The sequence below is a fragment of the Vombatus ursinus genome, unplaced genomic scaffold, assembly GCF_900497805.2.
Source record: "Vombatus ursinus unplaced genomic scaffold, bare-nosed wombat genome assembly UNPS02014808.1, whole genome shotgun sequence".
Classification (NCBI taxonomy): Eukaryota; Metazoa; Chordata; class Mammalia; order Diprotodontia; family Vombatidae; genus Vombatus; species Vombatus ursinus.
Window position 1 is genome coordinate 5593331 of NW_020954586.1, and position 21486 is coordinate 5614816.

At 54.0% G+C, this 21486-nt stretch overlaps 1 protein-coding gene across 1 annotated transcript in view; it reads left to right on the plus strand.

Moving 5' to 3' along the window:
* The window catches only part of EPHB3 (EPH receptor B3), a 29400-nt gene extending 10062 nt beyond the window's left edge, over positions 1–19338 (plus strand). Inside the window, exons 2-16 of the mRNA XM_027875372.1 lie at positions 2471–2535; positions 3184–3856; positions 7243–7398; positions 7752–8102; positions 8950–9074; positions 10650–10809; positions 11293–11401; positions 11908–11960; positions 13782–13904; positions 14386–14633; positions 15594–15809; positions 15936–16085; positions 16800–16993; positions 17094–17249; positions 18456–19338. Coding sequence (XP_027731173.1) covers positions 2479–2535; positions 3184–3856; positions 7243–7398; positions 7752–8102; positions 8950–9074; positions 10650–10809; positions 11293–11401; positions 11908–11960; positions 13782–13904; positions 14386–14633; positions 15594–15809; positions 15936–16085; positions 16800–16993; positions 17094–17249; positions 18456–18564 — 2880 coding nt within the window. The 5' untranslated portion in view covers positions 2471–2478 and the 3' untranslated portion in view covers positions 18565–19338. The remainder of the gene's footprint in view (positions 1–2470; positions 2536–3183; positions 3857–7242; positions 7399–7751; positions 8103–8949; positions 9075–10649; positions 10810–11292; positions 11402–11907; positions 11961–13781; positions 13905–14385; positions 14634–15593; positions 15810–15935; positions 16086–16799; positions 16994–17093; positions 17250–18455) is intronic.
* Positions 19339–21486: the final 2148 nt, after the last annotated feature.

Here is a 21486-nt window from a genome sequence, read left to right on the forward strand (position 1 = left end):
GTGTCTCTGCATCTCTGAAGCCCCACCCCGTGTCTCTGCATCTCTGATTAGCTGTGGGGCTCTGTAACCATCTCCACACTTTTCTTGTGATCATCGATGTCTGTGAATGTTTCTATGAGGAAAGAAGCGCTGGAATTTGAGTTTTGGCACCTACTACCTGTGCGACCTTAGGCAGGTCGCTTTCCTTCCTCTGCCCTCAGTTCCGTCCTCTGTAAACAATGTGATTGGACCTGATTGGTCAGGAGCTGGAAGAGGCCTCAGAGGCCATCTATCAGTTGCTAAAATTTCTACAGCGCATCACAGAAATGACTTGCCTACGGTCACATAACTAAAGGCAGCTAGGTGGCACCACAGTGAATGAACACTGGGACTGGAGTCAGGAAGACCTGAGTTCAAATCCAGCCTCCAACACTTAGCTGTGTGACCTCGGACAAGTCATTTAACCTCTGTTTGCCTCAGTTCCCTCATCTATAAAATGGTGATCATGATAGCACCTAACTTTCAGGGTTGTTGTGAGGATCAAACGAGATAATATTTATAAAGCATTCAGCACAGGACCTGGCACATAGAAAACACTGCATCAGTGTTAGCTGTTATTATCATCATCATTACTATTACTAAGTGTCTCAGAGAACACATTTGAACCTAGACCTTTGTGAGTCTGCATCCAGTGCCAGAGGCCCTTTTTCGAGGCTTTCTCCAGTTGGAGGTGAGTCCCACGGGTAGCTAGCTACAGAGGCTTGGTTTGGCCCAGGTCTGCTGTCTCCCAAGGCCATGGTCTTTCCCCTGCACAGTGTCATGTGGGCCTAACTCTTGCCTGCCCATCTCTGTCCACTTTTGCCCTCTGCTGCTTCATCTCTGCCTTTGTCTCCCGCTCAGAGCCTGGCCTGCCTGAAGCCCTCAGTCTCTCAGTTGAGCTTGCCAGGCATTTCCTGAGAAGTTATCATTCACCCTTGGTAGGTAGCCCCCAGGGGTTAGGAAAAGGAAATGGCTTCTCCTCCCACCTGCCTCCGGGGACACTCTGTGCTAGGCTTTCCTTCCCCCTACACCCTGACTTATTACAGCTATATGCCTGGGTTCTCATCCAGGCACCTGAGACCACTGGTGCCAGGACCCTCGAGCTAGCCCATCTCTCTTCAGAGACAAGAGGGGATGGAATCTGGGGAAATCTCCCTCTCCTTGGTCTGGGGAAAGTCCTGGGATAACTTGAACTAATTGATGGCTTGGCTTTCTTGTAAGCTAGTGAGCTCCCCGCTGCTGAGAAAGATTCAAGAAAAGCCTGGGTGGGCTGCTCTGCTTGGGGCCTCCTGGCTGGGATGGTGAGGGGTGAGAGATTGGCCTGCATGGCCCAAGGCCCTTTCCCCTCTTAGATTCTTGGCTACCTCACCTTTCCTCATACTAAGCAAAGGAAAGACCAGGGACCATCTTCTCTTCCTGAGGTGGACGCGTTTGCACCAACCCCTTATCCTTCCCCTCTACGTGAGTCCTGTCCCAGGGCTTTGGGAGCAGCCCTGGCCTCCAGGGGGCCTGGGCCTTGGCAGGGCTAGATCTACTGTTTTGTCCTTTAAGTCAGGGTGCAAGCTGTTGTTTGGGATCCAAAGGGCTGCTGCCTTCTCTCCGGCTGGTAAAGGGAGGACAGGGATGGCCCGTTGGCACTGACCAGTGGTGGGGAGGAAGGGCCAAGGGGTCCTTGGGCTCATGCCCCTCCCCCAGCAGCCCCTTTGCTCTGCTGGGCTGTGTGTGTGGTTGGCCCTTTGTGTCAGGCTTGGAGTCAGGGGAGTAAGTGGGACAGCAGGGGGCTGGGCACACACAGCCTTTTGTTCAGGGATAAAGGAGCAGGCAGGCTCTTTGTGTGGGGATTAGGAAGACCAGTAGGTGTGTGAACCGGTCTGGAGCTCCAGCCTCATTAACCCAGTCCTTCAGGGTCAGCAACAGATACCTCCCCGTCGTCCCCAGAGGGCTGACCTTCTGGACCTTTGCTAGTTCTTGGGGCCTCCTCAGGGCTTGGGTCCCTGAGGCAAGAGTGGGAGTGAGGCCCTGGGGATGAGGAGAAGGGCCACGGATCTTCCAGTGCATCCTCCCACTGGGCCTTCCGCTGAGGAGGGGATGGAAGGCAGCACGGTCTTGTGGACTGGGAGCCTGAGCCCTTGGGTTCAGATACTGACTTTGGCCCTTGCTCCCGGTATAACTCATCTCAAGCGTGTTACTCTGGTTCTCGGTTTCCTGCTCTGCAAAATGAGGGGGTTGGGCTGGATAAGGTTCCTTTTGACTCTAAACCTGTGTCAGGATCAGTGAGGGGCTCCTTGGAGGTGTGTTACCTGAACTTTCATTCCCCCAGCCCAGGTCCAGGTATGGCGATGCTTCACCTTTTATTGACCCCCTACTTTGGGTCACTTCTCCCATATTCTCTCTGCCTCCTGGGCTAGCTGAGTGTATGACCTTTTCTTCCGGTTGTCTCCCCACCTTTCAGAGACCCTCATGGACACAAAGTGGGTGACATCTGAGCTGGCGTGGACACCCCATCCAGAAACTGGGGTAAGATTGCCTTCTACCCCCACCCCATCTCTTTTGAATAAAGTTAGCTCCACCCCCCGTCCCCCACCCCCAGCCTCTCCTACCCCAGGGATGGCATGATCCCAGTCAGCCAGAATTTCTCTAGTGCCTAGGAAGCGTGGCTGCCTCATTTCTGCACCTGCCTCCACTTTGTCTGCCTGTTGGGCTTTGATGCCTAGGGTGAAGCCCCAGAAGGGCCATGTCACTGTCATCTTTCCCCATCTGCCCAGCTCACTGGCTGCCTCTCTTTCTTCCCTTTCCTGGGATATCCATTTCCTTCTACTAGCCATCTCTATGGCATTTGCCTCTGTTGCCAACTGTCTCGTGTACCCCACTCCTATCTACTCTGTCTGTGCTTCATCCTCTGTCTGCCTCTATGTCCCTCGGTCAACCCAGCCCAGCCTTGAGAGGCAGCCCTGCCTATGAAATCTGATCACAACTTGGCCCCTAGCCCGGCTGTGTGACTTGGGAGGATGAGTCTTTTGCCCTCTTTGGCCTCCGTTTTCCTCTTCTATCAAATGCCTGGGGTACAAGTGGGTGATCGCCAAGGCTGAATCTGGCTCTGGCACTTTGGGATTCCCTCCCACTGGCCTCCCTGACCAGCTCTGAGCTCCTCTCTCTGCTCCGCAGTGGGAAGAGGTCAGTGGCTATGACGCGGCTATGAACCCCATCCGGACATACCAGGTGTGCAACGTGCGAGAGAGCAGCCAGAATAACTGGCTGCGGACGGGCTTCATCCGCCGGCGAGAGGTCCAGCGGGTGTATGTGGAAATCAAGTTTACCGTCCGAGACTGCAACAGTATCCCCAACATCCCCGGCTCCTGCAAGGAGACATTCAACCTCTTTTATTATGAGGCAGACAGCGACGTGGCCTCTGCCTCCAGCCCCTTCTGGATGGAGAATCCCTACATCAAGGTGGACACGATCGCCCCAGACGAGAGCTTCTCCCGCCTTGACACGGGCCGCGTCAACACCAAGGTGCGCAGCTTTGGCCCGCTCTCCAAGGCTGGCTTCTACCTGGCCTTCCAGGACCAGGGGGCCTGCATGTCCCTCATCTCCGTCCGCGTCTTCTATAAGAAATGTGCCCGAACCATCGCCAGCTTCGCCCTCTTTCCGGAGACCCTCACAGGGGCTGAGCCCACCTCCCTGGTCATCGCTCCTGGCACCTGTATCCCCAATGCTGTGGAGGTCTCGGTGCCCCTCAAACTGTACTGCAATGGGGACGGCGAGTGGATGGTGCCCGTGGGGGCCTGCACCTGTGCGGCCGGCTATGAACCCAGTGCCAAGGACACTCAGTGTCAGGGTGAGTGAAGGTGGGCCAGCATGGGCACGCCTGGCATGGCTCTGGCCTTGGTAGGTAAGGGAGGAGGGGAGAGAAGAGGGAAGGGACGCTGAATTGCCCAGATTCATGGCTACCTGCCCAGTCTCCCTAATCCTAGTTGGTACCCAGTGCCCACTCAGGGTGGATTGGGCCCTGAGGGCTGAGCTGAAAAGGAGTGTTTGTTTAGGGGGAATTAGAGGGGGATTGAGAAGAGGGGAACCCTGTCAGACAGAGACTCCTTGAGATCACTGGATCCCTTTTGTCAGAGCATCTGCTAGGCCTGTGGTTGGTAAGGCCGAGACAAAAGACCATTGGGCCATTCCATCACTGACTGAACAACTTTTTAAAAATTATTTTTTAAAAAACAAGTTTAATTGAGTCCTTTTCTTTTTATATCACCATCATTTCTGCAACTACCCAGCCCTCCTTCCCCAAATTGACCTCTCCCTCATAAGGAAGCCACCTGAAACAGAAATGATGTCTGACAATATATATAGCATTCTGCCCTCATATTCCCCCACCTTTTGCCTTGATGAGAGTGGTATGTTTCCTTAACTATTCTCCAAGACCAGGATTGTTTTCTTAATGACTTTTTTGGGGGCCAGACTGATTGCAGGTTAACAGGGAGGGGAATGGGACCACTTCAGAGCTCTTAAGGTCATGTGACCTGTTCTTTCTAAGACACTTTTACTTACATTATTTTTTTCGATCCTGATAATAAGCCTGTCAGATCAGTGGGACGGCTATTATTATCCCCATTTTCCACAGGAGGAGACTGAGGCCCAGAGAGGTTGGAACTTGCCTTAGGCTACATGGCAGCTAGGGCTCCTGCCCCATTCTCCTGATTGGGTAGTCAGTGTTCTTCCCATGACACCTAGCTGCCCGACAGAAGGCCATTTCTGAAGAGGATTCTCCTTGTTCCCTCCAGGCTAATTCCTTGGCTCCTAAATGTGGACAGACTCTGGGGACCAGGCAGGAGAGGCTGGAAGTCCTGCCAGACCTAGCTCCCTGGGCTTGGACTTGGAGCTGGGGAATTCTGAGGGCTAGGATGCTGTCTGGAGGTCTCACTGAGGAGAGAGGGAGGGCTGGCAGGGAAGGGCACTCTGCAGGGCCCAGGCAGGAAATGCTCTTGGGTTCCCTTAGCAACTGCTGTGCCGCTTTTAGCAAGGAATGGAGCAGCGGGGAGGGGGAGGGGAGAAGAAAGAGGGGAGAGGGGGAGAGACCAGGAGAGAGGAGCAAGGGGGCGGCCCTGGGGGGTGTGGCTCTCATCCACTCTGGGTTTGAGCTTTGGAGAGGATACAAGAGTGTATCTGAGCCCGGAGGGTGGGCACGGTCCCTGCTTTGGATTCCCCCAGCACTAGCCAGCCCCACCGAGGGGGAATAAGGGTGAATACTAGAGGACATGAGAGGGATGGATGATGGAGCCATTTCATTGTGTCAGTATGCCCGGTAGATAGTTGGAGACAGGGTAGATCTGGGTGGCAGATGAAGAGTGCAGGTACAGATTAGCACATGGGGGCATGAGTGAGCACTGTCAGGGGAAACTGAGGCATGGGGAGGGTAAGTGACTAAGAATGATAGGCTCATAGATCTACAGGAGCCATGTAGTCCAATCCCTTCATTTTACAGATGAGGAAACTGAGGCCCAGGGAGAATAGGTGATATCAAAGATTATAGGACTATAGGTCAAGAGGTACAAAGGACTTCAGAGGCCTTCTAATCCAGTCCCCTCCTCTTAAAGGAGGAAACTGAGGCCGAGGCGACACAGGTAGCAAGCATCAAAGGTGTTCTAGACCTGAATTCTGGAGGGCTCGGGTTCAAATTCTCCTTCTGGCACTTCCTGGCTATGTGGCCTTAGACAAATCCCTTAGCCTGGCAGCCTCTGTTTCTTAATCTGCAAAATGGGGCTGACAATAGGAACCCACAGCACCTCCTCCCAGCACCATTGAGAAGCTCAAATGAGACAGAAGGAGCGCAAGGTCCTTTGAGATCTTAATGTACCTGAAATGGCAGCTTGAGCTTGCTGGAATTCTCCCTGGAGTTTGCATTTTATGGCGCTATCTGCTGGTTCCTCTCACCGCCTGGCTGTGTGACCCTGGCCAAGTTACTTAACCTCTCAGTTCCCTGGGCAGCACCTTAAGACCAAAAGTTGCAGAACCAGGTGCTGAATCCTTGCTGGGAACTCCCTCCATAGATGAATCATAGATCTGGTTTTTTTAAAAAGGATTATTATTGCTATTCGGCTGGGTTAAAGTAGTGCTGGGGGGACAAGGAAGCATTCTACTAGAATTCTAATGCTATTTTTGTTGGATTGGAATCCAGAATTTGAGTCAGGTCTTGGGTTCTAATCTTATCTTCCACATACTGTGTGGCCTTGGGCGAATCACTTCGCTTGGGGACCTTATCAACTCCAATTCAAACTCAACAAATGAGTATTCCTTAAAGGACCTACTGTGTGCTCAGTAGTGGGGATGCGTAGATGCTTGAGGGCTGTCCCGGACCGTCTCTGGGGTCCCTGGCAGCTCCGATACCCCACGACAGGACCAGCAGCTTCTCTCCTGGCCTCCTTGCTATTATTAACATGTGCTGGGAGATCCTCAGCCCTTCCATCACTCAGCCGTCTTTTCTGTGCATGGTCCCCGGGTGGGTGCCGAGCGCTCTGCTGGTCCTCTCTTTGGGACTGCTCCAGAAACTCATAGGGAGATGCCTGAGGGTCTTGGCCATAACCTGTCTCTCCCACCCACCCACCCACTCACAACCTGGGCTGGGCCTGGAGACCTCTCCATTCCTTACCTCGCTGCCCCCAGGGGCCATCAAGAATAATAGGGCCACTGTTCTCAGTGAAATAATTGATGGGGGGGGGAAGGTTTTGAGGGTCCTGAGATCCTAGTCATTTCTGGGTGTTCTGGGGAACTCCATGGGGTGACATGGGGGGTCTGGGGCTCCCCTGAGGTGTCAGGCCTTTGTTAAGATGATTGAGTGGAAAGGGGTTCTAGTACCAGCCCCGCCTGGTGGTCTCTTCCTCCTCTGCCTTGTTCCAAGTCCAACAAGCCCAAGCTGGCCAGGTGGCAAGGCTGACGTAGTCCCTGAGGCCCCCAGGTGGGGGGGGGTGAAGATGGGAGGAGGGAAATCTGCCAACACGGGGTTTCCATGGGGCCAGAAGGGCCCTCTGTTACTGTGGCTGGGATTGGGCAATCTTGGCATTACCCTGGGGTCTGGGAGGGGAGAGGGAGCCAAGGCCCATACTAGGGAGGGTCTCAAAGACCTTGCTGAATTGTGCAAAGGGTTTTTTCATGGGGAAAGGGGTCTATTTTCCCTTTGGCCTGAGAGAGGAATGACCAGATTTTCTGTTCCGTGGTCTCTGCTAGCCTGCCCCGCCGGGAGCTTCAAGGCGAAACAGGGAGAGGGACCCTGCCTCCCTTGTCCCCCCAACAGCCGCACAACATCTGCCTCCGCCACCATCTGTATTTGCCATAACAACTTCTATCGTGCTGATTCTGACCCTCCCGACAGTGCCTGCACTAGTGAGTGACCCTTGAGCTCTGACTTTGACCCAAGATGGGGAGGGGGGGTCTGCTATTTTTTCTTCCATCAATCCCCCTAATTTTCTCAAGCTATCCTGTCCAAAAAGCCTCACGGAGGGCAGCCAGCTGGGGTTTTGCCACAGCACAAATTGAGAGAAGGTCAAATTGTCCTGGGGCTTCATCCTGCCCTGCCCCCAGCAGGGATGGTTTGTCTCCTGTTTGCTGTCTGTCCGTCTGTCCTTTCATGAGGGTAGAGGTGGGGGGCGGTCCTCGGGGGAGGGGAAGATTCCCTGTCCTTGCCCTCCCCTGCCTCATCACCCTCCCCCGACACCTCCTTCTCCATTCTCCACCAGCTGTGCCGTCCCCACCCCACAGTGTGATCTCCAACGTGAATGAGACCTCGCTGGTACTAGAGTGGAGTGAACCTCGGGACCTGGGCGGCCGAGATGACCTCCTCTACAACGTCATCTGCAAGAAATGCCAGGGGGGCCCTGGGACGTCGGGCCCGGCCACTTGCTCCCGCTGTGACGACAACGTGGAGTTCGTGCCCCGACAGCTGGGGCTCACAGAGCGGCGGGTACACGTGAGCCGGCTGCTGGCCCACACCCGCTATAGCTTTGAGGTGCAGGCTGTTAACGGGGTCTCGGGCAAGAGCGCCCTGCCACCTCGCTATGCCGCTGTGAACATCACCACCAATCAAGCTGGTGAGGAAGGGCTGTGGGGCCTAGGACAAAGCCTTCGCTGGCCACCCTAGTTACAGCTGTTCAGACTAGCCAGGACATCACAGGGCCTGGGGAAGGGAGAGCACCGAACAGCCTCAGGGACTGCACAGCTTGGAGTCACTCATGCCTCCTGCTGAGACCAAGTGGCCTGCTAGGGGTGGGTGGGGCACAACATCCAGGCAGGATGTCAGGGCGTGCCCCATGTTGTCTCTAGACCATGGTCTCCAATGGGGCCTGGGTTCAAGAGCTGCTTTTTCTAATCCTACCCAACCCAACAAGCACTAGCTATGTGTGTTGGGGAATGAGGCTGCAAAGACAGAATGACAAGCATTTCCTGCCTTCAGGGAGTTTATATTCTACTGGGACTTTCTAGAGGGAAGGGATGAGAATACCTGTTGCTATCTTCAGGGCCCTTCAAAGGGCTCTCAGGCCTGTAGTGGGATACCACAGAGAGCCTCGTGACCAGGGCCAGACTCTTCTTTGGGTTGGAATCCTGCCCAGCAGTGAATACTCCCACTTCCAAAGCAGGCCCTTGAACCTCAGGCTGTGGGTCCCAGATCATAAATCTAGACTTGGAAGGTATCTAAAAGGCCATTGTGACCAGCTCCCTCATTTGCAGAGGTGGAAACTGAGGCCCAGGGAGGTGAAGTGAGTGGCAAGTCACCAGTGTCATAGGCAGGATTTGAACCCAGATCCCAAAGCCCCAGAGTCAGAGCTCTTTCCCCTGGATTGTGTTGTCTCTGGGTGGGGTTGGGGAATGGGCCTTGTTCCTGGTGGGAAGCGGAGGACCAGGGAAGCTGGAGTATGACTTCTCCCCTCTGTCCCCCAGCTCCATCAGAAGTTCCCACCATGCGTCTACACAGCAGCTCTGGAAGCAGCTTGACCCTGTCCTGGGCTCCCCCTGAGCGGCCCAATGGCATCATCTTAGACTATGAGATGAAGTACTTTGAAAAGGTCAGTGCAGCATGTGTGTGCACATGTGTGTGCAAGCAGGCATGCTATATGTATTTGTATTCTGTGTGTTTGCTCAGGATTGTGCATGAGTGTGCTTATACATGTGTTTATGCAGGTGGGCACAGGTGTGTTTGTACATGAGAGTGCATGGGTGTGTTTGCACGTGCATGGAGGCAGGTATACACATGTGTGTAATGTGTGTGTGTGAGTTTCTGAACAAGAGCGTATGGATGTGTGTATGTGTTTGTACATGTGTGTGCGTGCAGGTATGGTCATTTGGGTTTGTCCTGCGTGTATGTGTTGATGCATAGTTGCACATGAGTGTGCAGGTGTGTGTTTGCATATAATTGTGTGTGGGTGTGTTTGCCTGTATGTATGTGTGTGTGCACACATGTCTATGCACACATGGGGGACAGAGCTGGGGTGGGACAGAGCTGGGGCCGAGAAAGGTCCTTGGAGAACCAAAGTTGGGGTTGGAGACCTGTGTGTCAGACCCTGCGGGGGTGAAGAGGAGGGCTAAGGAGGGAGGTTGATTGAGCACTCATTCATTCAGGATATATCCATTAAGCACCTCCCACCAAGGCAGAGGTAAGAACAGGGTCTCCCATTCTTCTGGGAGGGGGGCCCAGGACTTTATCCAGTGATGAAGCAAGGCCTGGAGGGACCTACTAACAACCTGGGGAATCCCGAGTCATCTCCTGTGCTTGCATGAGGAGGGAGGCCATTCCAGGCGGGAGAGTCAGCCTTGGGACAGACACAGATGTGGCAGCTGGAAATGTCATCCCAAGGCAGCCTCAAGTAGATGAGTTCGCTTGGAACAGAAATTATAGGAAAGGGAGTCTTCTACACTGAGCGTGGAAAGGTTGACTAGGACCAGATTGGGGAAGGTTTTCAAGGCCAAACAGAGGTGGTAGCATTGTATCCTAGAGGCAATAGGGAGCTAGCCACTAAAGGCTCTTGAGCAGGGGAGTGGCCTGGTTAGACCTGCACTTGAGGAAGATTATTTTGGAAGCCGTGAGGATGGATTGGAGTAGGGAGACATTGGAGGCAGGGATACCAATTGGGAGACTATTGCCGTAGTCTAAATGAGAGAGCGCCAGGCCTGGAGTCAGGAAGAGCTGAGTTCAAATTGGGCCTCAAACACTTCCTAACTGAGTGACCCTGGGCAAGTCACTTAACCCTGTTTACCTCAGTTTCCTCATCTGTAAAATGAGCAGAAGAAGGAAATGGCAGACATGGGGTCATGGGGAGTCAGACACGACTGAAAATGACTGAACGATAAGAGAGAGACGATGTGGGAGGGGCTTAGAGTGCGGCTGTGGGAGTGGCTTTGTCCATGGGAAGGGGCAAGTAAAGAGGGGACTAGGGAGGGGTTCAAGTGCCTTCATTGACGCTGCTCAGGGCAGGGCGTTGGGGGTTCTGGGAGGGCTACCTCTGCTTCCCCAAAGAACATGAAGATCCCACCTGAGTTTGTCCCCAGATCAAAAGGAAGGGGACCCTGTCGGGTGGGGAGCCTCGGGGAGGGGTGGAAGGGGTGCCTCTCAGAGCCCTCATGGCCCTCTGTGACCCCTGCAGAGTGAGGGCATCGCTTCCACAGTGACCAGCCAGAGGAATTCGGTGCAGCTGGACGGACTGCGGCCAGACGCCTGTTACGTGGTCCAGGTCCGAGCTCGGACCGTGGCTGGCTATGGCCAGTACAGCCACCCCGCTGAGTTTGAGACCACGGGGGAGAGAGGTGAGTAGCCCCCCGACAGCCCTCTCCTACCTACTACCTCCCTCCGATTTACTTGTTCTTGAATTGTTATATAGCTGGGTCACTCCCTCCATCCAAATCGAATGCCCCTTTGCACCAGTTAAAATTAAGGAAGCTCTCCCATGCCACGATCATGCCTACCAGTGTGCACAGCACTGCCCCAGCAGTAACCCCTACACCTCTCTGCCCAGAGGAGGCCGCTCCTCACGATCTGGCCCCTGCGGCCATTGCTGGAGCTTTTCATTCAGGTCTCACTCCCAGCTGTCTTGCGGTTCTCCCGATGCTTCTCTCTGCATCCGTTCATGCAGGCCTTCCGGTGCTCTCAGGGTTCCTCACATTCTCCTTCCTCGCTCCTTCGGGCTTTCCCTCCTGCACAGGGCCCTGGTTGGTTGGCAGAGGGGACCCCTCCCACACCCCCAGGGTCTCTCCCGGCAACACTCTCAAGCCCCCTTTTCCCGTCTTTAGGTTCAGGGGCCCAACAGCTCCAGGAGCAGCTTCCCCTCATCGTGGGCTCAGCGACCGCCGGCCTGGTCTTCCTCGTGGTCATCGTTGTCATCGCCATCGTCTGCCTCAGGTCGGCTCTCCCTCCCTCTGATAGCCGTCCTAGGGACCCCGGATCAAATAGGGCTCCCCTGGCATAGGGGGCGCCCCTCTGAGAGTTCCCCACAATGCCCATGTCTCCCATTAGGCCCTGGCGCCTCTAGCCTGGACACATAGGATCCTAGAACTTCAGCTGGAGTCTAACTCTCTCATTTTACAGTTGAGGAAACTGAGGCTGAGAGAGGGAAGTGACAAGGGCTCTGGATTTGGAAAGACCTTCAAGACTTTCTAGTCCAACCCCCTCATTTTACTGAGGCGGTGGTGAGTGACTTGCCCAAGGTCATGAAGCTCTGTGTCAGAGGCAGGATTTGAACCCAGGTCCTCCAGTGTCCCATTCTTTCCACTAGATGATAAATTCTCTCTGCTAGCTGGGGTTTGGCCACATCCACCCTCTTTGGAGCTGAACAAGGGGGTGTGTATGTGACGATATCTCCGTGACTGACCCCTCCACTTGTCCCTGTGTTTTCTCCCCTCCTCCAGGAAGCAGCGCCATGGTTCTGACTCGGAGTACACGGAAAAGCTGCAGCAGTACAGTAAGTGATGAGGAGTCCTCCCTCTCCCCTCCCCCCAGCTTCCTGTCCCACCTTTGCTTCCTCAAGCCCCACTTAGGTTTGGGAGACCTACCCGTGAGAACGCAGCTGGAGGCTTATCCTGCTCCCCTCCTGGGGCCTAGCACTGGGCTAAGATTCTCAGAGGCCTGAGATATGGTCCATGACCTCAAGGAGGGCAGAGTCCAGCGGGGGGGGGGAGACCAGACATGTGGACCGGGGACAGTCTGGTGCCGGATCATCCGCTGATTAGCAAACAATTATTAGACACCTGCTCTGGGGCAGGCACTGTGCTGGCTGCTGGGAGCACAAGACCAAGGATGAACTGCTCTCTGCCCTCAAGAAGCTTACCTTCTTTTTTAAAAGATTGTGAACTAGAAAATCCTCAGTGAATATGCACATTTCACTATGCAAAGAATGGCAGAAAAGGATTATTCTTGAAATATGACTGGCTTGCATACAAGGAGCCCAGATTCTAGCAGGAAAGATCACTCGCACACATAGAGAAATATTTGTAGGATAGCTCCCAGGTCACAAGCCTGCAGGCTTAGAGTCAGAAGGGGCTTCAGAGGCCATGTGAAATCAGCCAGAGGACCGCAGCACAGCCTGATGGGCTCATTTCATGGATGAAGAAACTGGGGCTGAGGGGGAATGAGCTTGCTGAAGGTGTCATCGGTAGAAAGTCAAAAAGCTGACATTCACACCCGCATCTGGCGCTCTCCTCACTGTCCCATCCACTAGCACTGGTAGCTAGGGAGATGAGGGCGCATCAGCAAGGTCCTCACGTGGGAGGTCACTTTGTGCTGGTGAAGCATTCTAAGAGATGAAGGTGAGGATCGAGTGCATTCCAGGCAGGGAGAAGGGAAATGGAGGAGTGTGATGTACTGTGTGGTTCTGTGATTGTTAGGCTGTGGCCAGGATGTGGCGGTGCTGAGGGCAGGAAGGAGGGGGTTTGAGCTGAGTATTAAAGGACGAAGCTATTTTGGCCAGGTGGAGAGGGAAAGATGGCGCCCTAGAGATGAGTGGTTATTTGGAGGGTGCAGAGAGGAGGTGAGGACACAGCCCAAGTGGGAGAGTGGAGAAGAATGAGGAGACTGGTTCAGCTGAAGTCAACGGTGAAGGAGTGGGTGGGGATGGTGGCTGGTGGTGTTTGCAAAGCAGGTAGGAGAATTTAGGCCAAAGTGAGCTGGCTGCCCAGTGTACCTGGCTGGCTCTGGTAGACAATGGGGGCAACTTGCTGAAAATGGAGTTTGAGAGAGATTCCTATGGCCAAGGTTTGATTGGAAGGGGGCAGTGACTTCAGTGAGCAGGCGGGCAGGCGGCTGAGTGGTCAGGCCAGCTGCTAAACCAGGCAGGAGATGATGAGGGCCTGGACTGAGCTGGTGGCCATGGGCAAAGCTGAGAGAGAGGGCCGAGGAAGACATAAGAGCTCTTGGAGACTGCCAGGGACTGGGCAAGAGGATGCCCCATCTTTGGCTGCTGCTTTTGCCAGCAGGCAGGATGGGGAGGGCCTTTCCCTGCATGTGGTGCTCACTAGGGCTCCTGTCTAGGGGCAAAGGATAAAGAAAAGTTATTTCTAGCCATCGTCTGATCTCCTTCTGGCTCCCCCTTTGAGCTCTGTAAACTGGTAAAATTGTGGGTGCAGCCTTCTCAGCCCCCCCAAAAAATAGGTGGAAAAGGAGACCCCCAAATGTCACTAGTTCTCTACCAAGCCTTTCCCCTTAAGGATGACCAACATGAGTGCCACCTCTTTCCTCCCCCCTCCAGGAGCCCTACCCCTCCCTGATCCCTCTCTTCTGCCCCCAGTTGCTCCCGGCATGAAGGTTTACATCGATCCCTTCACTTACGAAGACCCCAACGAGGCTGTGAGGGAGTTTGCCAAAGAGATTGATGTCTCTTGCGTCAAGATCGAGGAGGTGATTGGAGCTGGTGAGTCACCGGGGAGGGTGGAAGGGAGGGAGGAGATAGCCGGTTGGCCATGTCGTCCCTCTAGGCAGGGGCTCGTGACCTTTGTGTTTCACAGATCCCTTTGGCATGGGCTGGTACCTTCTCCAAATGACGTTCTTAGATACAGAAAATAAAATCCATTGGATTCCAAAGGAAAACAATTCTATTGACATACAGTCGTCAAAATATACAAAGTTCACAGCTCCCAGATTAAGAATCCTTATTCTAGAGAAGCAGAGGGTGAGGAGAGTCCCTGAGATGGGTGGGCATTAGAGCCTGAAGCCTAGGGAGGGCTCCCTCTCATTCAGTGAGCATGCATTCAGCCTCCTGCGTGCCTAGCATTGTGTCCGGGGCTCTGTTCGCAAATCCCAAGCTGTCCTGGCCTGGCAGGGGCTTCTTCTCTGCTGGGAGAGGGGAGTGTATCCACAAGGGATAGCATGTGACCCTGGCCTGTGACCTGCAGGGGAGTTTGGCGAGGTGTGTAGGGGCCGACTGAAGCAGCCAGGCCGCCGGGAATTGTTCGTGGCCATAAAGACCCTGAAGGCTGGCTATACGGAAAGGCAGCGGCGAGATTTCCTGAGTGAGGCCTCCATTATGGGCCAGTTTGACCATCCCAATATCATCCGCCTGGAAGGCGTGGTCACCAAGAGCCGGCCTGTCATGATCCTCACGGAGTTCATGGAGAACTGTGCCCTCGACTCCTTCCTCCGAGTGAGTTGTCCCCCATCCCCAAAACTGCTGCCTGGTGGTGCTGTTTGTGTTCCCCAAGTGTATTCACATCTCTTATCTCATTTGGTCCGCACAGTCCTGGGAGGGCAGGCAAAGCAAATACTCAGCCCTATTTTGCAGATGGGCAAACTGAGTCTCAGAGAAGTTAAGTGACTTATCCAAGGCCCTAAAGCTGATTAGAACTCAAACCTGGGTCTTCAGCTGCCTAATCCAGTGTTCTTTCATCTACCCCAGTCTTCTTGCCTAGAATCAAAGAATCAAAGTTATTCCAGCGCCTGTTTAACCCACACAGACCAGTTTAACTCACACCTGAAAAGAAATCCCTGTGCTAACATGCCTGACAAGTGGTCATCTGGCCTCTAGTTGACGATGGCCAGGGAAAGCAGAAAGAATGCCAAGCCTTAGTTTCTTCCTCCACAAAATGGGGATAATAAGTGTGGCACTTCTCGGCACCCCCAGGCATCTCTAAAGGTTCCACATTGCAGAGCAGGGGCCTGTCTGCATTGGTGGAGGGGATTAACTATGCCCCAAATCAGAGTGGATAGAATCCGGGCTCAATCCTGGCCAGGCACCTCCACCTCTCTCTAAGATCCTAAGTTTCAGAGAAGTGGCTAAGCTACATGGGGAGAGTGTCCCACCTTGATCCAATCACAGGGCTGGATCCTGGCTGGCCCCAAAGCACAGCAGCGTCCCCTTTCCCAAGCTGGTTGTGAGGGTTGGACGAGCTCAGGAATAGAAAATGTTAGAAACCTTAAAGAACCGTGCCCTGACCCCTCCCCATGGAGTCCTCAGCACCGAGATATGGGTCACAGACAGACTGTCATCCTCCCTAGTCCCCAAAGGTCAAAGTGCTTCCTTTCCCCCCTTCTTTGAAGAGGTGGGGGACATTGCATACAAGGCTACTTTCCCTGGAGCCTAAGTCTGTGTGTCCCCATTCTCCAGCTGAATGATGGGCAGTTCACCGTGATCCAGTTGGTGGGCATGTTACGGGGCATCGCAGCAGGCATGAAGTACCTGTCCGAAATGAATTATGTCCACCGGGACCTAGCTGCCCGGAACATCCTGGTGAACAGCAACCTGGTCTGCAAAGTCTCCGACTTCGGCCTCTCCCGGTTTCTGGAGGATGACCCTGCTGACCCCACCTATACTAGTTCACTGGTACGGGGCCAAAGGGTCATGCAATAATGGGGCGGGGGAGGTGGTGCCAACTGGGTGGGGACACCATGTGGGCAGGAGCCAGCCCTGAATCACAGGGTGAAGGGTCTGTGTCCCCCTCCCCACCAGGGTGGGAAGATCCCCATCCGATGGACGGCCCCTGAAGCCATCGCTTACCGAAAGTTCACATCAGCGAGTGACGTCTGGAGCTATGGGATCGTCATGTGGGAGGTGATGAGTTATGGAGAGCGGCCCTACTGGGACATGAGTAATCAAGATGTAAGTGGGGACTAGGGGATCAGGGAGGGGGAGGGGCCACTGCACTTAGGCCAGTGTTGATTAATTTCATTCAGTTCAATGGCTTCTTATTAAGTAGGGGCAGCAAAAAGTGGCCTGAATTTGGAACCCCAGGACCTAGGTTCCAGGGTCCTCACTTACTGTGTGACCTTGGACAAGTCACCTGACTTCTCTTGGTGGGCTTCCTCTAAACATCCCTTCCAGCTCTAAATGTATGACTTTGGGCCACGTGCCTCCCCCTTTCTGAGCCTCAATTTCCTCATCTGTAAAATGAAGGGATTGGAGCTCTGAGTTCCTGTCTAGCTCTGAAGCCTATGATCTGAAGGCATTACTATATGCCAGGCATCCTGCCAGACAAAAGTGAGCTGGTCCCTGCCCTCCAGAAGCTTACCTTTGACTGGACAGCACTCTTATTAAGTGTCTGCCAGGAGGCCTGAACCAGTGCTCTGGGAAGAGTGGAGGAGAGTGGGAACGTTGTCATCTAGAGGGAATTGGGGAAAGCTAAGTCTCAATAGGAGGGGACAGTTCTGAAATGGGGGGATGGAGGCAGGGCATAGTTCAGGGAAAAGCCAGACAAATGCTCAGGTCTGGGACTTCGGGAGCCCCCTCGGAGGGTAGGGCCCAGGGCAGATGTCAGCGGTGCCCACGGAAATTCATGCCTCCTGGGCACCTCTCTCTCTCCACCCCTGGCTCCAGGTGATCAATGCCGTGGAGCAGGATTACCGCCTGCCGCCCCCCATGGACTGCCCCACTGCCCTGCACCAGCTCATGCTGGACTGCTGGGTGCGGGACCGGAATCTGCGGCCCAAGTTTGCCCAAATTGTCAACACCTTGGACAAGCTCATTCGGAATGCTGCCAGCCTGAAGGTTATTGCCAGCGTCCAGTCTGGGTACGTGTCTCCCCCTCTCTCATCCCACCTGGAATGGAGCTCTCACCCTCTCCTTGCTCCCTCCCAGAGGTTCACTTCCCCCTCTTTTCTCTGCCTGCAGGGTGTCCCAGCCACTGTTAGACCGAACTGTCCCTGACTACACCACCTTCACCACGGTGGGGGACTGGCTGGATGCCATCAAGATGGGGAGGTACAAGGAAAGCTTCGTCAGCGCTGGCTTTGCCTCCTTCGACCTCGTTGCCCAGATGACTGCAGAGTGAGTGTCCGTTTAGTTGGCAGTGGGAACGCACCTGAGTCCTGGCTCTGCCACTGACTGGAGAAGTGACCTTGGGCAAATCACTGGGGGTCATCCTCCATGACCCCTTCATTGGTCCAGTATCCCTTAATTTCTCTGAAAAGCCACTCCTCGTTTGTAAAATGGGAACCAGGTGACCTTTTGGATTTTTCAGTTCAGTCCAATGACCTTATGGTCTTAGGTAATGATCTTTTTCTAGTGGGAAAAGCTCCATTTTTTTTTTGCTTTTTTTTTTTTTTTTTAAGGCAATTGGGGTTGAGTAACTTGCCCAGGGTCACATAGCTAATAAGTGTCAAGTGTTTGGTCTGAGGCTGGATTTGAACTCAGGTCCTTCTGACTTCAGTGCCGGTGCTCTATCCACTGCGCCACCTACCTGCCCCAAAAGCTCCATTTTTAGAAGACTGTCTCTTTCTACCTGTATGACCCTGGACAAATCACTTCCTTTCTCTGGGCCTCAGTTTTCCCATTTAAAAGATTAGGGGATCGGACTTCTTGGTCTCCAACGTCCCTTCTAATTTGAAATCTAAGATCCTCTAAATCTGAGATTCAATTCAAGAAGCATCTATTAAGCTTCTGCTGTGTGCAAGGCACTGGTGATCAAAGACAAAAATGAAGTGGTGCCGGCCATGAAAGAGTGTATATTGAGTTGAGGGAGGCAGCGTGTGTGTGTGTGTGTGTGTGTGTGTGTGTGTGTGTGTGTGTGTGTGCATGTGTGTGCATATGTGTGAGCACATGCATTGTCTGTGTGTGTGTATCAAAGTATCAGTCAATCACTAATAATTTAAGTGCCTACTATGTGCCTGACATTGTGAGAGGTGCCAGGGATTAAAAGACTATCCTGCCCTCAAGAAACTTACCTTCTACTTAGAGGGAGAGAATAGGAGTTAGGATAAGTCAAGGCAAAATGTGTAGAGTCATTTTGGATTGTGGAGAGGGGGGTGGGGCTCACAACTGGTAGAACTGAGAAAGGCCTTTTGCGGGAGGTGGGATTTAGACCGAGCCTTGAACACTGGAGCCTTGGGATTCTGGGAGGATCCCTAGAATGCCCAGAACATTCCAGGCCAGAAGGGGAGGAGCCCTGGGTACGAAGGGCAGAGGTAGAGAAAAGGAGGTCCTTCGATGCCCTGGGAAGCTGACCACTGTCCTTCACCCCCACCCCACCCCCAGGGACCTGCTCCGGATTGGCGTGACTTTGGCTGGACACCAGAAGAAGATTCTAAGCAGCATCCAGGACATGCGGTTGCAGATGAACCAAACGCTGCCTGTGCAGGTCTGACCCCCTTGAGCAGCCCCGGACGGCCCCGGGGTGCCGCAGGAACTTGGAGTGGCCAGACATTTGGACGTTTGGACGCTTGGTCAAGGGCTGTGGCCCAAAGTTCACAATGTGTTGGGGGACCACCGGAAGCCCCCCCCCCGCTGTGGCCTGTGTTCCCTCTGTGAGCAACAGCGGGGCCAGGACGCTTAGGACAGATGCCACCTCTTCATATTGAAGACGGATTAGGGGATGGGGGTCATGCCACTGCCCATCCCCCATGGGGTCCAGGCCTCCCTGCTCTCGAACAGGGGGGTGCCCCCCATAACCTCAGACTTGGGTGTTCTCCACGCTGGAGTGACTGCAGTGCTCTAGTCTGGATCAGGGCCCCCCAGGTAGACAAAAAAGCAGCCCCTCCCTCAGAAACTGCAGGGGGGAAAGCTTCAGGGAGTGAGGGGGTATGTGTGACACCCCACCCCTGCTCCAGAGCCAGTCGCCATCACTTCAAGTTTGCACAGGGACTCTCTGGGGAGGGGTAGGACCTGGCTTCTTCCTGATACCTCCCAGCCCCCCTCCTTCAGCCTGGTTGGTGCTGAGGCTGGCTTCCAAAATGGGTAGGGGGCCAGCCAAGGAGCAGCCCCCCCTGCCCCTTAGGGACTCACAGAGCCAGAAAACGGATGTCTCGATGTCTGCTGTGCATGCCAGCCCGCCTGCCCGGTGCGCGTGTGAGCATGGCAGAGCTTGGGCCAGCTGGGGGGCGCCCTTTGGGGTGTCAGCAGAATAAAGGCAGTAAGTCATTGCGGTGCCGCCTCCCACTCATTCTCACCTCCAATCCACCTCTGCCTGGTCCCCTTCTCCCAGGTGAGGGGGGCACACACTGCTCTGCATCCACCCTCGAGATCCCCACCCCCAATCTCTCAGAATTTCATGGAGCCACCGCTACAACCCAGAAACTGTTATCTGGGTCTCATTATGTGCTTGGCATTTGGGATACAAAGGGAAAAAGAAAATGAAATTGCCCCCTGCCCTCGGGCACTTTACCACCCTCCTAAAACAATCAATGCACAAAGGTTTACTAAATGCCTCCGATGAGCTAGGCACTGTGCCGAATGCTGGGGATAGGCTACCCCCAGGGCACTTACATTCTATCGGGAAGCAGCTGGGAAGCCCCACTCTGTGCCAGGCACTAGGCTAGGCACCCAGGAAATAAAGACAAAGGAGGAAGTCATCCCTATCCTCAAAGGGCTTATGTTTGACTGGGGCTGGGCGGGGGATGCAGCATGTAGACAGCGAACTCCATGGATGCAAAGTGATTTCAAGAGGGCAACAGATCCAGCGAGGGGAGGATTTAGATAACGCCTCCGATCTGATGGGAGCTTCAAGGATTCAGAAAGGAGCAGAGAGAGCAGGCCGGGCAAAGGCATAGGAAATAGGGACGCTTCCTGCCCCGGCTACTTCCCATCCCCTCTCCTGGGCACTGGGGATATAGAGACAGCACGTGGGGTGGAGGTTACAAAGCTAGCCTCAGAGTCAGGGAGTTCAGGTCATGTTTCAGCCATGTCCAGCTGTCCGTGACCCCATTTGGGCTTTTCTTGGCAAGGATGCTGGAGGAGTTTGCCATTTCCTTCTCCAACTCATTTTACAGGTAAGGAAACTGAGGCAAACAGGATTCAAGTCCTGCTTCTGACCCAGACTGGTTGTGTGACCCTGGGTGAGTCCTTTAACTACTCAGTGCCCCAGGCAACCCTCTGGGACTGCAGACTGCTGGTCAGGTGGTGAAGGTATTTCCCTCACTGGAATTTCCCTACACCAAAGAATCCCAGACCTGGACAATAATAATGATGAAACACTTATGTAGCAACTGAATGTCTTCAAAGCCTTTTTGTGGGGGGGGGGCTGGGACAAGTCTAGGCCTGGAGCCAGGACTGAGGTTCAAATCTGGCTTCTGCCACTTCTGTGCATGGGGGAGGGGGGAGGGGCACTCTTGCTCATCACTCAGCCCATCTCCTTGGGCCACAGTTTTCCCAAATATAAAATAAGGGGTTTGGACTGGCTGACCTTCAACATTGTCTCCCACTTTAACTAGATGAATTTGCCTGTTGCCACTTGGGTAAGGCATTCACCTTTCCAGGCCTCAGTTTCCTTGTCTATGCATGAAGGAGTTGCATTCCCCAGCCCTAGGTCAAATGAGCTATTTAATCCAACCCAAACCCAAACTGAACTCCCGCTCTGTAGGGGCAGTAGCCTTCACAAATGGTAGCAGGTTATCTGGGCCCGGGGTATCTTGGAGGCTGGATTCATGTGAAGGGGTGCACCAGCGCCTGGGCAATCTAGCAGGCCAGCAATGCAGTGGGGTAGGGCATATTCCTGCTGTCCCCAACCCCCGCAGTGAGGGGAGCTTGGGAACAGTGCCCCCCCCCCCCCCTTTCCTTCTCTCAACTACGAACCCCCCCCCCCCCTCCCCCCTCTTTCCCCCCCCCCCCCCCCCCCCCCCGCTCACGTTAGCTGCTTTGGGTGTTTCTCCAGACTCTTGGGTCCCCCTGCCTGTGTTATCCCAGGCCTTGGAGTTGGAGAAGGAACTAATAGGATTGAAGTCTTTGTGCTGGGAAGTGGGGGATGGGGAAAGAAAGCGGAAAGGAAGGAAAGATAAAGAATCAGTGGGGAAAGGGGAGAGAAAGAGACAGAGGGAGAAAGAAAGAGGGAGACAGGAAGGGGGAGAGAAAGAGGGAAATAGAGGGAGTAAGGAGAGAAGGAAGAGAAAGGGGGAGATACATGAAAGAATGGGGAGAAAGAGGGAAACAGAAAAAAGAAGAGGGAGGAAGGGAAAAGAAAGGAGAGAGGAAGAGGGGAAGATAGAGAAAGGAAGAGGGAGGGGGAAGAGAAAGGAAGAGAAAGAGAAGAAGATAGAGGGAGGAAAGAGAGGAAGACGAGAAAGAGGGGGAGACA